The sequence below is a fragment of the Emys orbicularis genome, chromosome 12 (genome assembly GCF_028017835.1).
Source record: "Emys orbicularis isolate rEmyOrb1 chromosome 12, rEmyOrb1.hap1, whole genome shotgun sequence".
NCBI classification, from domain to species: Eukaryota; Metazoa; Chordata; order Testudines; family Emydidae; genus Emys; species Emys orbicularis.
In genome coordinates, this window is record NC_088694.1 from 46018986 (window position 1) to 46032332 (window position 13347).

The 13347-nt window shown below is 53.2% G+C and overlaps 1 protein-coding gene and 1 pseudogene across 1 annotated transcript; one reads left to right on the top strand and one right to left on the bottom strand.

Annotated features, from left to right (window-relative positions):
* The first annotated feature begins 327 nt into the window (after positions 1-327).
* On the top strand, positions 328-2595 carry LOC135886335 (duodenase-1-like). The gene is made up of 5 exons (XM_065414136.1): positions 328-397; positions 736-883; positions 1588-1723; positions 1812-2081; positions 2410-2595. Exons 1-5 carry the CDS (start codon positions 334-336, stop codon positions 2593-2595), a joined length of 804 nt encoding a protein of 267 aa, XP_065270208.1. The 5' UTR covers positions 328-333.
* Positions 2596-7010: 4415 nt separating this feature from the next.
* Positions 7011-13000, bottom strand: LOC135887000 (duodenase-1-like; annotated as a pseudogene).
* Between the last annotated feature and the right edge of the window lie 347 nt (positions 13001-13347).

Below are 13347 nucleotides of genomic sequence, written 5' to 3' on the forward strand. Positions count from 1 at the left end.
GTCCAGGTGAGCAAGAGCCCCAGATATGCCCAGCTGTGAGCCAGCACCCGGAGAAGCCCTGGATCCTGATAGACCCATCCCCATGGGGGTCTTCTCTGTCCAGTGGTGCATCATCCATCCAGCTGTGCTGGGACCCAGCTGCTGGGTTGATGCAAGGCCTGTCCCCCCCCCAGCCCATGTGGTTGGTGTGGCTGGAAACTGAGACTCATGAGCCCCACATTCAGATGAGTGTGTGGCCGACCCTGAGGTTTCCTCCCTTCCATCTTCCCCCAGCTGAATCTATAAAGCCCCCAGGCCTGAGGCAAATGCACCATCCCTGCACTGACTCTGAACATGGAGCTCCAGATCTTGCTTCTGCTCCCCATGGCCTTTCTCCTGCCCGCCGGGGCTCAGGCTGGTGAGTACAGCTGGGATCGGGCCCCCTGGGGCTTTGGGGGCAAATGGGGGGGTCTGAGGAATGGGGGAGCTGTGGTTGGTGTCTAGGGACCCACTGGAGTGAATGGGCCTGGGGAGGGTGGTGGTGTTCTCAACATCTGGATCAAGGCAGAGCTGGACAGCAGCTGCTGGGTCTGCATCCAATGGACCTCAGTCCTGATGGGTGCCAGGAGAGGGCTGGGCAGCTGGGCCAGCTGGGGAGTGGGGTTGTCAGCACTGGGGGTGACAAAGCTGCTTCTGCTGGGGTGTTCCATCAGTGCCTGCTCTAATCCCTCACCTCATCTCTCCCCGGGGTTGCAGGGGAGATCATCGGGGGCCGGGTAGCTAAGCCGCATTCCCGCCCCTACATGGCCTACCTCAAGAGAAAAACCTGCAAGGGTGAAGAGCCGTGTGGGGGGTTCCTGGTGCGGGAGGATTTTGTGCTGACAGCCGCCCACTGCGCCGATGGGTAAGAACCTGTCTCTGCGCTCCAGTGTCTCCCTGAACCCGGTACCCAGCTGTGCAGGGATCCAACCGTGCAGCACCCTGAGATGTTCAGGGATTTAGCAGTGCAGCACCCCCAGCTGTGCAGAGATCCAGCCATGCAGCGTCCATTGGGCTGTGCAGGGATCCAGCTGGGCAGCCCCCCCCCCCCCGTTACTTTAATGTTTTTCTGTGTGAAAGGCAAACAGAATGCTAACGACCTACAGACCAATAACTGGATCATTCATATTCCTAATTTAATACATTACAATTCATTTAATTTGTTTGATATCAGTTACGTCGTTATTTAGTATCTGCATCATGGTGGCATTTGGGGGCAGGTCTCTGGCCTGTGTTCTCCAGGGGGCCAGACTAGACAATCGCATGGTCCCTCCTGCCCTTGGAATGTAGGAAACTTAAGGAGCTGACCGAGATCAGGGCCCCCATTGTGCCAGGCGCTGCCCAGACCCCGACCGACATGGGTGACCTAAGAGTAAGAGAAAGAGACAGATTACAATTGTTATGGGGGAGCAACCCCATACTGAGCCCCCGCCCCACTCCCTGCAGCAGGGCACCCCCACTGAGCCCCCTGTCCTACCCACTGCAGCACGGCGCTCCCTCACACCACGCAGGGGTTAGCACTGCCTCCGAGCACCTCCAGTTTTCGCCCAATCTCCATCTGGCTTCCAGGGACATCACCGTGCTCCTTGGAGCCCACAATGTCCGTCGGGACGAGGAGACCCAGCAACGAGTCTCTGTGCGGCGGAAAATTCCCCATCCCGGATACAATAAGACGAGCATCGAGAATGACCTGATGCTGCTGCAGGTACCTGCCCCCGCAGCCCCCAGCACCCACCCTGGCCTGGCTCCCATCCGGGCAGTGCGCTGACCCCTCTGCCCTCCCCCCATTGCAGCTGGCGGAGCCTGCGGAGCTGACCGATGCCGTGGGCACCATCCCGCTGCCCCAGGCTGGCCGCACCATGGAACCAGGGTCCGTGTGCAGCGTGGCAGGATGGGGCAGGACCAGCCTCGACACTATGCTAACCAGCAACATCCTCCATGAGGTGGAGTTAGAGGTGATGTCAGACGAGACCTGCCAGGAGGACAGGCTGCTCCAACGCTACTATAAGCCCTCGTGGATGATGTGTGTGGGGGACCCTGACGAGGACAAGGCCTCGTTCTCGGTAAACGCCCAGTCCCTGGGGGGCAGCTGGGCTGGGAGCTTCCCCAGGAGGTCAAGGGAGTTAGCGGATAAGTTAGGGTGACCTTCAATGGGCAATACTGAGACTGGGATCTGTCTGTCTGTCCATCCCCATACTCTATCTATCTATCTATCTATCTATCTATCTATCTATCTATCTATCTATCTATCTATCTATCTATCTATCTATCTATCTATCTATCTATCTAGCCAGGTGGGGCAGTGGGGGACTACAATCCCTGCTATAGAACAGTTCAAAAAGGATAGGTGAATGAGTTCATATTCACCCTCTACCTGCTTTGATTTCTCAGGGCGACTCTGGGGGCCCCCTGGTGTGTGACAGGACGGCCCAGGGCATCGTCTCCTTCGGCAAAAACGACGGATCCCCCCCGAGGGTGTTCACCAGGGTCTCCGCATACGTCTCCTGGATCAAGAAAACAATGAGGGCTTTCAGCAGCCCAGGGTCCCACGCTGAAAGCCCTGCGTACCTTCGTTGAAGGGTGCAGAATTGGGTTTGGGGAGTTCTGACTACGAAGAAGTCCCCCCCCACCCAGAATGGTGGTGCCAAGCCCAGCTGGTGCTTGAATAAAAGCCAAGATTCTTACTCCCCCCATATAATAAAATCCTACATGAGAAGAGACTCTTTGGGGGACCATTGTCTGTCTGTATTTTGGTGCCCCCTGAGGGTGAGTGTCCTGCACTGCTGTCCTGGATGCCTGGATACCATCCCATGGCCCCGTCTCTGCCTCTCAGGGAATGGTAGCTCTGGGGCCCCTAGGAGTGAGTGCCCTGCACTGCTGTCCCAGATACCTGGGTCCCATCCCATCGCCCAGTCTCTGCCTCCCAGCGTATGCTAACTCAGGGAGCCCCCTAGGGGTGAGTGCCCTGCACTGCTGTCCCGGACACCTGGGTCCCAGTCTCTGTACAGCATTTGCCGTGCACCATCCATAGCGCCTCTCCTGCCTGACTCCTTGCCACCAATTTTAAAAGGCAGGACCCAATTTTATCCCCCTGCCTTTCCATTCCCCTCCCCCACACATGAAGGCTCACGAAGGGCAGCATTAACTCGGCCTCAGCCACATGCCCTGCAGGACAAGCTGGGAGCTGGGTGTGATGTGGAACTATTAGTCATGTTTTTATTATGCCTGGTCATGCCTCAGTTTCCCCTCTGCGCTTTGCATTGCTGGGCATGGCTGTTAAAGGGTTAAAAGGCTGCTTTTGGGATAGAGCAGAAGCCACAAGGTGCTGGGACATCTCACCATCTGGAGGTGGCATGAATGGGTCATTAACAACTGGCTGAACCCAACCCAGATCATTGGAAGAGCTGGAAAGCCAATGGGAAGTCACAATGGGAAATCCCGACAGGCCATGCAGGAGGGCTCAGCAGGAGGACAATGGCCCAGATGTGCTGGGGGGCTGGGAAGAGAACCGGCCTTTGCAGAGACGTGGGGGCTGTCCCCTGGGACAGACAAAGAAACAAGGACGGGGAGAGGGAGAAGAACTGGGCTGCGCTCAGCTTGGCTGGCTCCTTGCACTAGCGGGGCCAGATGGACTATGCCTAAACCCTGGGCTTCTCCAGGCCAAGCCGAGGACGTCCCCAATCTGGGTTCAGTCCAAGGAACCAGTTAACCCGGCTCTCTTTGGAAAAGTTGGCTGAGTGTCACTGCCAATCCCAGCTGAGGTGCACGGGTCCCTGGGGAGTGTAGACACCTTTGAGCAGGAGTCTCTCTCAGTTGGCGTCACTGAGCAGAGCTCATGGTGTGAAGCAGGGGGGCTGGAGCCCAGGGGCTCGGTCCCCAGGGCCCATTCTGAAGGCAATGTGGCACCCCTGGGTGGCTGGCACAGTGACAGGGATACGCTGATCAGCGGTTGGAAAGCCAGAGCACAGCAGAGATCCTGTGGAGGCGTGACACCGGGGGGAGGGGAAATTCGTCAGCGGGAGATGCACAGGCCGGCCTGGCCCGGCCCTGGTGGTGGAGGTGGCCTCAGAGGGGGATGCGGAGCCCCCAGGAGAGGGAAGCATGGCAACAAAAGTGAGTGCTGGGCTCCAGATGTGCACGCTCACCAGGGTGTGCTGGGCCCCAGATGTGCACAGCTCTAGGAGTCAATGGGCCAGACCCTGAGTGGGTGTGAATGGGCCGTAGTCCCACTGGGGTCAATGGGGCCAGATTGGAGTCAATGGGCCAGATGCCAGCTGGGGTCAGTGGGGCGTAGCAGTGCAATAACCCACAGTGTAACTCTCAGGGGTTAGGGGTCTCCCCTCCCAAACGGTGGGAGAACCCCACGGTGTTTGTTACATGGCCGGAGACAGACTCTGTTTAACAGGAATTGCCCTGAATACAGAGAAGGAAACACCGTGAAGGTGGAAGGTTTCTATCACATGGATGCTGAGCTGTTCATAAAGCTGGAGAGGTGACGGCCAGCGGGAACCATCAGACCATCTCCTCTGCCCCCACCCTGCATACAGTGCGGGCCGGAGCACCCAGCCCAGAGGATCTGAATGACGTTGCCTGGGAATTGGCCATTCAAATCCCTTTGGTGCCTGGGCCAGTGTCAGGCTCGGAGACGCTGCTGCCAAGGGCTGGGCTGGATTCTCCATTCCTGGTGATGTGTAACTCAAGCCGGGAGGTTTCTCTAACAGCTCTGCTCTAGTTCAAGCCGGGATTAGCTCAGGGCTGTCCCAGGGCTGGGGCTATGCAGGGATTAGACACGATGAGCACCGTGGTCCCTTCCAGCCTTGGAATGGACGAATCTATTGAAGGAACGTGACTTTCTTATTGCAGCGGGTCGGGGTGGAGGGACCCAGGGCATCTGAGGGCAGCTCTGGGAATCTCTCTCATGCCTCTGGCTCAGACAAATCTGGCCTTTAGCCAGACAGGGATCAGCAACATGGCATCACCAGGTCCTGGGGAGCACTGGCCAGCACTGCCCCTGCTACCAGACAGAGAGAGCCAGACGAAGGGGAGTGTGGAGACACACAGATCAATTCCATCTGTATCTGCTCTTCAGCTACTGGATTTGGGTGTCAGGGTGGGGTGGGAATAATTCCAGCCCTATAGGTGTTACAGCCCCACAACCTGTAACCAGAGACCTGCCCTGCCTGGATGAAGCCAGCGCCTGCCCCAGACGACACGGGTCAGCAGGGAACTCAGTGCTGGACACGTTCGTATCAGACCTGTACTGATTCCAGAGTATACAAGACAGGAAGTGAAATTTACAAGCAGTGTGGCAGAGGGGTTTGGGGAGGCTGTGGGTCCTAGAACTTCTGACTGAGGTGCTGTGAGTTGGGGGGCAGCAGTGTGGCCTAGTAGTGGGACTACAGGCCTGCACCTCAGGATGCCTGGGTTCTGTTCCCAGCTCTGCTGCTGGGTGACCTTGGACAAGTCATAGCCCCACTCCGTGCCTCAGTTTCCCCATCTGGGGCTAATGATCCCAACTGCCTTTGTAAAGTGCTTGGAAATCTGCTGATAGGAAGACATAGGGGCCCAGATCCACAAAGATATTTACCCTCCTGATGATTTCCAATGGGAGTTTTGTGCCTAAACACTTCTGAGGATCTGGGCCTAGATGTTCATATTTAGCACCAATTTTGTTGATGGCTCAACCCAGCTTCCCTGCATCCTGCCCCATTATCCTAACCGAACCCTGGTTCACTTGCACACACAAAGTCCAATCTACAGGCCAGTGATGAAAAAGGCAGCGCGAATTGTTCAAACAAGACTGTTTTTATTCAAAAATGGCTTTTTTCCCCTCAAACAAGCATCCGTTTTCAATAGTTTCCAAATATTTGGAAATACAAAAAACTTCATTTTGTCCCAAAGTCTCTCAGTGATGCTTTCCAGGTTCCCAGGAGTTTGGTTTTCCCAACCTCCAGTCAGTATCAGGTAACATATAATAAATAGTTAAATATTTATGGGGTGGGGAGAGGAAAAAAGAAAAGGAAACACTGAAAACAAATAAAAATCAGGTCCAGCTCAAAATGCGCGAAACAAAACATTCGAAATTTTAATTTTTTTCACACAATCGTTTCAATGTTCTCTTGTCATGGGCTGTTTAATTCGACTAGCCACGCTTCGTGGTGATAGGTTGGTCACCTAAGCCACATGGCCCCATTCCTGCTCTCTGGTTGGATGAAAGAAAGTTTTTAAGCCAGCCAATGACACACTGCAGCTAGGCATTTTGATGATGGAAAACTCCTGAAGAATGGATTAGGTATAAAAATGATCAGCATTTGTAAAAGGTCTATAAAATTCAACAGAAAAAACTCTACCCTTGCTCCAGAATCCCCTCGGCTGAAGTAAAACCCCGTAAACATGGGGGAATTCTAACGACTCAGGAGGAAAGGTTTTCACCAAATATTGTTCTGGGGGTAATGGGGCATTTGGATCGGACAGACACAACACAAACAGAGAGACCTGGGAACAGAAGCAAGTCAGATGCAAAGTAATAAGCCAGGCAGAAACAACCTATAAGCACAGGAATATGGCCCTGAGAGACAGCTAAGAGAAGAAGCTTTTTGGGCACAGAGACTGCTGAAGATGCAGGCTTGGGACAGCGAACAGAGTTGCTGTCTGCTGCTGTTTGATTGCAACTGTGTTCAGGGAAAAAGGACTTTGGATATTCCTTGCAAATAAATAGCTCACAGCAAAGGAAATATCAGACTCCATCAATTTCTGCTTCCAACCGGAACACCCGCAGGGTCCCAAACATTGATTAGACACTTGGGGAGACAATATAACAAAATTTCAAACATCGATGGGGTATTTCTAGCCACAAAAGGATTTCAGGACTGAGCCATTCATAGCATTTCTCTACCACTAGAAAAAAATACTCTCATCTAAAGAATCTCGGGGTTCCACACAGGCACATTGCCAGTATGGCAACATTGGCCCTTTACAGGGGAGCATCTCCTTTAACTCAGCTTCTGCAGAGTTTCGTTGATCCAGGGGATGAATTTGGAGATTCTCGTGTATACGCTTGGTGGGTGCCCATCTGGATCTCCATTGGAGACTATGCCCTGGACCACCCCGTTGCACACCAGGGGCCCGCCGGAATCGCCCTGCCAATAAGGAGAATAACATCAGTGACTGACATTACCCAGCCCGGCCTGTCCTCTGGAGATCTCAGATTGCGTATGGGACAATTGTTCTCTGCAGCTGAACGCCCAGCTCTTTCCACCACGGAGAACAGTCCTCTAGATGGGTGGGCAGAGAGAGAAATCTAGAGATGGGCAGAATGATGTAACCGTGGAAAAGGCAGTTCCTACAATATTGAAATTACTTTCACCCCTGCATGGAAAGAAACGTTTCAATCTGTTCACATCTCAGCATGTTTCATTTTCATTTAAAATGTTGTAATGAAACATTTCGACATTTCTGAGTCAAACCTGCTTTTGGAATTTCTGTTCTGCCAAAAATGTTGAAATCTCAACTTTTCTTCAGAAACAAAGATTGGAATGTTGCCATTTCCTGTGAGATGGGAACACTGATTCTCCCTCAGCCCCAGTGCCATCCTGGCCCTATGGACATCAACAGCAAAGCTCCCATCCACTTCTATGGGGCTAGGATTTCACCCAGGGTCCTGTCTGTTGGGTTGCCTCAGGGCTGAGTTCACCAGTAGACCCTCCAGTGAAGGTGAAGAGTAGAGACGGTCATAAAATGTGGTGGTGATGGGTGGGGGGTTCCCATTTTTTATTAACATTTTCCCTGGTACATTTTTAAAAAATCAAAGCCTCAAAACGTCTAGTCATGGTGCATCATGGGAGTTGTATTTCAGGGGCCTCATGCCATTATGGGAACACAGGATTGGAAGGGTCGTACTGGGTCATGGAGTCCAGTTCTTGCTGTCCCAGGTAGCCCCATTGTATCATCCCATCCATAAACTTATCAAGCTCCATCTGCATCCTTGTTAGGTTATTCCCCTTCCCTCCCTAACTGCTTCCTTTGGAGGTTGTTCCAAAACCTCCCACCTCTGATGGTTAGAAACCTTCTCCTCACCTCCAGCCTCCATTGATCCCTGCCCCATTTATTCCCATTTGATTTGTCCTTTGGCTTCAACAGCTCACCTCCCTCCCTGGTGTCCCCCCCCCTGATATATTTATAGAGCAATCAAACCCTGTTCAGCCTGTGTTTTAGGCTAACCTAGCCCAGTATTTTACTCCCCTCTTATGAGACCGTCTCTCCATTCCCCCGATTGTCCACCAGCCCTTCTCGGCACCTGCTCCAGCTGAGATTCCTCTTTCTGGGAGAGGGCTGCCCAGAACTCTGCACCGGATTCCAGCTGAGCTCTGCCCAGAGCCTTCTCCTCTGGCATTAAACCCTCCTTCTCTACTGGAGACACCTCGGCTGCTCCATCCCAGGATCGCATGGGCCTTTCTCCTGGCCTTGGCCCACTGGTGGCCCATAGTCAACCTGCGATTGACAGACACACCCAGGTCTCCCTTCCCCTCTGTTGCTTCCAGCTCATGAGCCCCCAGCTCAGAGCATCAATTTTCTTGTTTCTTGTCCCTATGTGCATGAACTCACGTTAAATTTCAGCCCGTTTCCACCAGCACCTTGTACACGGGCACTAACACTGGAGATACCTCTCTGGAGATGTCCTAGGTGCTGGTCTCCCTGGCTGGGCTGCATCTCCCATGATGCACCATGGGCTCCCCTCTTGGGGAAGTGGAGCATGGGAGGGGCATGGCCATACTGTTTTCCACCAGCTCCTTCCCCTGGAGCATCTTGCTGTACCCTAGTGGCTCTGGGCGGGAGGATATTTACCTGGAATGCTGATTTATTGGCGTGAGGGCTGCCGGCGCACAGCATGGTGGTGGGGTTGTAATGCCAGTACCGTTCTCTGCACAGGCTGTCCAACACCACCTCCTGCTCCGCCTCATGCAGCCTGTCGGTGGCGGTGTTCACTCCAGTCTGACCCCACCCGGCCACGCTGCACTTGGAGTCTGGGCTGACGTGGTGATCGGCCTCTGGCAGGGGGACAAGCCCCACCCACTTGGTCAGCTCCGCGTTGTGCCACAGCTGCCATGGGCAAGAGACAGAGAGATTGGACCCGGATCAGCGCCGGTATTGGCGCTGGCAAGGGGCAGCACCACCAGGCATGGGCATGGATGTGAATCCAGGGAGTGAGTGTGGGGTCACTGGGGGAAGGGTGATGGGATGGGGGTGCTTCCTGCAGCAGTGTGAGGACACTGGGGGTGGGGTGATGGGATGGGGGGGTACCCTAGCAGTGTGAGGTCACTGGGGGCAGGGCAATGGGATGGGGCAGTGCCTGCAGCAGTGTGAGGTCACTGAGGGCGGGGTTATGGGATGGGGCGGTACTTGCAGCAGTGTGAGATCACTGGGGGCAGGGCAATGTGTTGGGGGTGGTGCCTGCAGCAGTGTGAGGTCACTGGGGGCCAGCTGATGGGATGGGGGTGGTACCCTAGCAGAATGAGGTCACTGGTGGCAGTACCTTCAGCAGCATGATGTCATTGTCAAAGTTCTCATTGTTGAAGTCGGGGTGCTGAACCCAGCGACGGGCGCGAATCCGTTGCCCGTTCTGTCCTGGCTTCATGAAGTCTTGGACTCCCAGGTAGACAAAGGTGTTGCTGGAAAAGCCAAGGGGAGAATACGGGGGCGTTAGTGCCCTTTGGACAGTGGGGTCGGGCCGTCACAGCCCCTCGAATAGGGGCACCAACCCTGCACCTGGCCTGTGCAAATTTCTATCTATAGTTGTGCTACTGAGTAACACAGAGACCCTCTTATTCACCTGTATGTGGATGGATTTCCTCCTTCTCCCCTCTGGTTGGCTAAAGAGACCTCTAAAGACTGACCGACGGACTGTTCTCCTATGCAGGGTGACCCATTGTCCAGTTCTTGTGTCCATGATTCCAAAAGGAGGTAGATAAATTGGGGAGGGGTCAGAGAAGAGCCACGAGAAGGGTCAGAAGATTGGAAATCCTGCCTTATACTGAGAAACTCAAGATCAATTGGTTCTTAGTCAGAGGGACTATAAAGGATTCTGTTTGTTTTTCTTACTCAATGATTGTTTCTGGTATGAATTATTAACAGGGACTGTAACTCACCATTGGGAGAATTTAAAAGGTCATCATGGATTCTCCATCACTGACAATTTTTAAACAAGATTGGATTTTTTAAAGAACTGCTGTAGATCAAAAGGAATTATTTGGGGGACGTTCTCTGGCCTGTCTTATACAGGAGGTCACACAAGATGATCACAACGATCTTGGGATCTCTGAATTATTGAACTGCATATGGCAGAAGAAGGAAAATACCCATGGGAAGGTCTAAGGACCTTACCTGGGTGTAACTTTGAAATATTAAAAGAAATTTCTTAAAGCGGGGGAATCCCAGATGCCTAGGCTGGGCAGACACAGAAATAATCTTGCTGGAGTGAATGAAACATACAAAGAAGAAAAGGATCAAACAATATTTTATGCACTGTCGCCATCTACTGGGTATGGATGGAAGTAGGAATAAGCCCAGATCTGCAGATGATCATGGAGAGAGAGGTCATTATGTGGGATGAAAGAGCTTCCTGAGTGCATCAGAGAAGATGCTGAAGTCCAGAAGGGTTCCCGGATGCTTAGCCCAGCACCTCTGCACAGCCCCTTCCCTTGTGAGACTTCATGGCAGAGACTGAATCTCTTCATCTTTCTTTAATCTCTGTCTGGGTGTTCCCCTGTTGTCTCTGCTCTCGGCCTAGAGAGACCTCAAGGAACCATAACTTGGATTTTAACTAAGCCAGGCTCTATGCCGGTTTCTCCATCGTCAGTCGAAGTCAACAGCCTACGACAACCTCCAACAATAACTTGAGGCGACTGCTTTTGATGCTTTAAACTAGTGCCCCCCCTCCAAACTAGAACTAGCAGGGACCACATTCACAGAGCGCCTTAAGGCAAAGGGCAACTTTAGCGCTTGGAGTATTAATGACAGTGTGAGAAACGTGCTAGAGACATGAAAGAATTGATGGCTGATGATCGTAAGTGAATGTAGCAGGAAACCCTGGGGATTGGATCAGTCTCTGGTACAACAGCTGAGTCCCAGCGCTGATCTATGCTCATTGCTTACAAGGTTGTTCTGTTCAGTAGGGCTCATATCCCCATAGGCAATTAGGGGATTTCTTGATCGGTTAAGAGCAGCCAAGTGTCTGGGTTTGTGAAGTGACGGCCAAAGGGAAAGACCTGAGAAGAAGTTACATTTCAACTGAGTGAAGTGACTCAATCACAGGGGTTTGAATACAAATGGCAGCTGGGATATTCACCATCCTAGTTTGATGGGTTTGCTTTAAAATCAAACAGGCACCCAGGGAAATTTGTAATTTTCACATCCCATAAACATCTAGTCTTTGGGGCAACATATTTCCAGCTCTGATCCCGCCCCAGGGTGGGGGACTGGCTGGCTTGGTGGATGGGGAATCGGACAGGGCCTTTCTCCTCTAGGGGCGCCGGCCCCGATCCAGCCCCAGGGCCGGGGAACGGCTGGCTCGGGTGGGGGATGGCATGTTTCTTACCCCAGGTTGCAGTTACAATGAGCCGCTGACACCACCACGTCCTCCCGGATCAGGAACCCTCCGCAGCTTCCCGTTGACCCGATTTGCACGTAGGCCATGTAGGGTCTGGAGCCAAGCGGGGCTTCCTGGCCCCTGATGACCCGATCTGGAGAGAGACAGGGAGGGGTTCAAAAGGGAGTCTGGAGTGTGGGACCAAGAGCCCAGTGCAACCTAGACCCTAATCCCTCAGCCCCACCCCCTGCTGGCCTGGATCAGCCCCTTGTCCCCCGTCCCCCATTCCCCCAGCCCAGCCTCCCCCTGGATCATCTCCCCAGCCTGCTCTCTACCCAAACATATATGCACTGTAATCCACATATTCCCATGTGGACCTGTGTATCCATCCATCCAACCCTTATCCCGTACACAGCCATCCATTCATCTGCCTGTGGGGCCACCCCCTGGCCATCTCCCCACTCAGAGAACTAGGCCAGGGATTCCCTAGCACTCCCCGGCCCCATTGTCCCCTCTCCTGACACCTGCCTGAGCCTGACGGCTAATTCTCACCCCTGCCCCTAGTGTGGGCTGCGCTGCCCATGGGCCCCAGTCTCCCCGATCTCCCTGATCTCACCACTAGAACCGGGCAAAGTTTTCTAAGCAATTGGCAAATTTGCCAAAAAATGAAACTTTGGGGCGTCAAAAGAACCTGCCATTTCCTGTGGAATTCTGAGGATTTATTTTCGCTACAAAAAAAGGAATTTTTTTTCTGGAAAAAGTTGGCAACTTTAGTTCTGGGCACTGGGAAACAAAACCTTTTTGTTTTGAAATGTTGTTTCATTGAGAAATGGACTGAATCATTTTTTAAAACAGTGGGGACAAAAACCCCTAAAGCAGCCTGAAATCAAATGAAAAAAACACCCCCCAAATGTTGTTGGGATTGAAGTAAGCACCTGAAAGCAAATGAAAAAAACACCCCCCCAAATGTTGTTGGGATTGAAGTAAGCACCTGAAAGCAAATGAAAAAGAAAAAAACAATTGGTTCTGGATCAACTTTTTCAGTGAGAAAAACCAAATAAAATCATTTTTTGGGTTGAACCCAATTTCTCCCCAGATTTTATATTTCAGCCCCTGAACCAAAAACTCAGCTATTTGCTCAGGCCCACTCTCACCGGGAGCCCCCCGGGGCTGGGAAATCAACCAGTCACTCAGCTCCACTCACCAGTGTGAAGCCTCGGGGGCAGGAGAAAGGCCGCAGCGAACGGGAGAAAGGCCGTGGAGAGCAGCAGCAGCAGCAACATCCTTGGTACAAACCCAGGGGCTGGGACTGGTGGGTGTCTCAGTCCCGGGGTTTATATTGAGCGGGTGGTGGAGGGGGGACCCTGGGAAGAGGTGACCCGGGAAGTGCAGGGTCATGTACCCAGTTACCAAGAAATTCCCCATCAGCGATGAGTCAGGGGTGGAGATTCCCCAAGAGGAAACGCCAGCATCAGGGGCGGGGGGGGGGGGGGCTTCCTTCCTGCACTGGTGCCCTCCCTGCCGTTGGCTGTGGCCATGGATAATGGTGCATCCTTCCTGCCCCTGGCTGGGACGGAGCCAGCACTGAGGCCTCCCAGCCGCACAGGGCAGATTCCCCCTGGTCTGTTCTGCCCCTGGATACCTGGATCCATAGATGTTCGTGCCCTCCTGAGTGACCCCAGCTGGAGAACCTTGCCCAGCTCCCCTGGACTGAACCCGGTCATTGGTGTTTGATGAACGCCTCT

Bases quoted from the DNA above. Each gene is read 5' to 3' on its own strand.
- LOC135886335 (XM_065414136.1), top strand. From the start codon at position 334: ATGGAGCTCCAGATCTTGCTTCTGCTCCCCATGGCCTTTCTCCTGCCC. The intron at 884-1,587 runs GTAAGAACCTGT...TCTGGCTTCCAG, and splicing joins GCCGCCCACTGCGCCGATGG to GGACATCACCGTGCTCCTTG. The intron at 1,724-1,811 runs GTACCTGCCCCC...CCCCCATTGCAG, and splicing joins ATGACCTGATGCTGCTGCAG to CTGGCGGAGCCTGCGGAGCT.